The 2,147-nt window shown below is 34.7% G+C and overlaps 1 protein-coding gene across 1 annotated transcript; it reads right to left on the bottom strand.

The window, feature by feature from the left end:
* Nucleotides 1–273: 273 nt before the first annotated feature.
* On the bottom strand, nt 274–1,822 carry LOC143550070 (transcription factor CYCLOIDEA-like). Its single transcript, XM_077040804.1, has one exon. The coding sequence runs from the start codon at nt 1,457–1,459 to the stop codon at nt 608–610; it is 852 nt and encodes a 283-aa protein (XP_076896919.1). The 5' UTR covers nt 1,460–1,822; the 3' UTR covers nt 274–607.
* Between the last annotated feature and the right edge of the window lie 325 nt (nt 1,823–2,147).

The raw sequence follows: 2,147 nt of genomic DNA, 5'->3' as shown, positions 1-2,147 counted from the left end.
ACATACACTAGATCAAATACAAAAAGGATAAAAGAGATTTGAATACGTGTGTAGTCTCTTTAGTTGTAAAATTAGTGATTGTATTTCATATGAAAGTAAAATTGCTACAAGCATAGTATTCCAAATGATGTACCAAAAGTTTTGATCTTTGAACAAGGATCCAATCATCCAACCCTAGTTAAGTTTCATGCTCAAGAAAGAGATCAAACAAACATTGACCATATCAGGTTGTACCCTAGGTATTCAGTCATAAAAACTGATAGGAACCGAAACGATTAACATAAACAGATAGTCAGTGACAATAATCTTGTTATTATTCATATAAATGGAATGCATATATGACCTTGATAGATTGTTTATTACCAAACAAAACACCAATAATCATAACCATGTTGGTTATAAATAATCAACAATAAGTATGGACTTACATCCTTACAATATCAATCCAGCTTCACCAAATTAGTGATATGCAGTAATGCAGAAGCTGATCACTAGAACTTTGTTGCTGCCTGCTGGCTGACCAGGACCTGCAGCATATCAATGGAATCATAAGCTACTAAATTCAGTAATCTAAGTACATATTATCTATATTTGGGTGTTTAAATAGTTAATGTACCTCCAATGTATCAAAATTGTCACATGAATCATTTGACACAGCAAGATTGTGTTGATAACTATACAACATTGAGATTTTATCTTCCATAATTGACTCCCCAATCTTGTCACCATAATCGTTTTGAGATTCAACTGAGTTCCAAAATATTGATTGAAGTAGTAAATTTGAAGAACAGCAGTCAACATGAACACTCTTTGACTCATCATCAAGCTTCTTAATATTCAGTTTCTCTTTAGTCCTTTCTCTAGCTCTAGCTCTTGCCTCTGCCCTTAACTGACTCACTGTAAATCCAGATTTGTATTTTCTTGTTATTATCTTCTTTCTTTTACCTTCATCACACTTCTTCTTTCGCCCTTTATTGTGTTCGGTTTCCATGAAAACAACTTCAGATTGGTCGGTAAGAGATGAACTTGAGCTTTGTTTCTTTCTTTTAATCAATTCATCAATGGAGATCTTGGACTTGGTAAAGAGCCAATCTAGGGTTTTGCTTCCTTTATCAAACCCTAACAAATCTTGAAGATAAAAGAACCTTTTTGCAACTTCAATGGACAATCTTACCCTCCGATCTCTTGGTCCTTGAGCGGTTTGGATCTTGCTATGATAGTCTTTCTTGGAAGTCTTGTTATCTGTGACTATTGACCAGACATGATGATTATACTCAGCACACTGTCGTTCCAACCCTAGTTCTTGAACTACGGCTTGTTTACTTGTAGTAATATTATCACTGGCCGGAAAACAGTCGCCGGAGAGAAATGGGTTGAGTCTGTTGATGTAAAGGTCATCTTTTTCATGATCAAGAAAGGTTGAAGTGAAGTTTGGGAAAGGGTTTGAGGAAGACATCATATCAAGAGACAAGATTTGAAAGGGACATATGGTAATTGGTTTAAGTGGCTTATGGAGTTATGGCTTAGCTTGAACTTAAGCTTATAAACTGTTAACTGCATCTACTTGCTTTGCAAGTGGAGAGTGTATCTTACTAGAAATGGAGGAACTCCATATTGGTAAGGAATAGAGATATACAGAAAGAAAGTACTGTCTCATTGATGGAGAGCATTTGTTTATGAAAAGTTACATGACATGTAGAACCTTTAAAAAGGGAAAGTGATTTTTGTTTTGATGGAAGGTTTGGTAATAAAAATTCTCTACACATTATGCCTACTTTGGATTATAAGTCCTTGCATATGCGTATATCTAAGATGCTAGTTACATGTTACATATACTAATTATTGGCACATGTACAGGTGGTAGAAAGTGAATGAAGTTAGGTTTACTGATTGTGTTATAAGTATTAACCGAAGTGTTATTGAACATATTTTCTGTTGGACCGCCTATACACAAACCATATGAGATCTAATTTCACACAGTTTCAAAAGTGCAACTGAAATAAAGATCGGATGGCTGTTTTGATAAAATCAGAGTTTGACCATATATACATACCGTTGTTGAACAGCCATCCTGACAAATAATTTTCAAATTTTGACCCTTTTATGGCCATAAAGACTATCCAGATATTGTGCTAACGACCATTCTG

The sequence above is a fragment of the Bidens hawaiensis genome, unplaced genomic scaffold (assembly GCF_021521415.1).
Source record: "Bidens hawaiensis isolate Kalapana, Puna unplaced genomic scaffold, B.hawaiensis_p1.1 tig00015920_1, whole genome shotgun sequence".
NCBI lineage: Eukaryota > Viridiplantae > Streptophyta > Magnoliopsida > Asterales > Asteraceae > Bidens > Bidens hawaiensis.
Note: the sequence above shows the minus strand (reverse complement) of the source record. Positions and strands in the feature narration are given on the sequence as shown.

Bases quoted from the DNA above. Each gene is read 5' to 3' on its own strand.
- LOC143550070 (XM_077040804.1), bottom strand. From the start codon at position 1,459: ATGATGTCTTCCTCAAACCCTTTCCCAAACTTCACTTCAACCTTTCTT.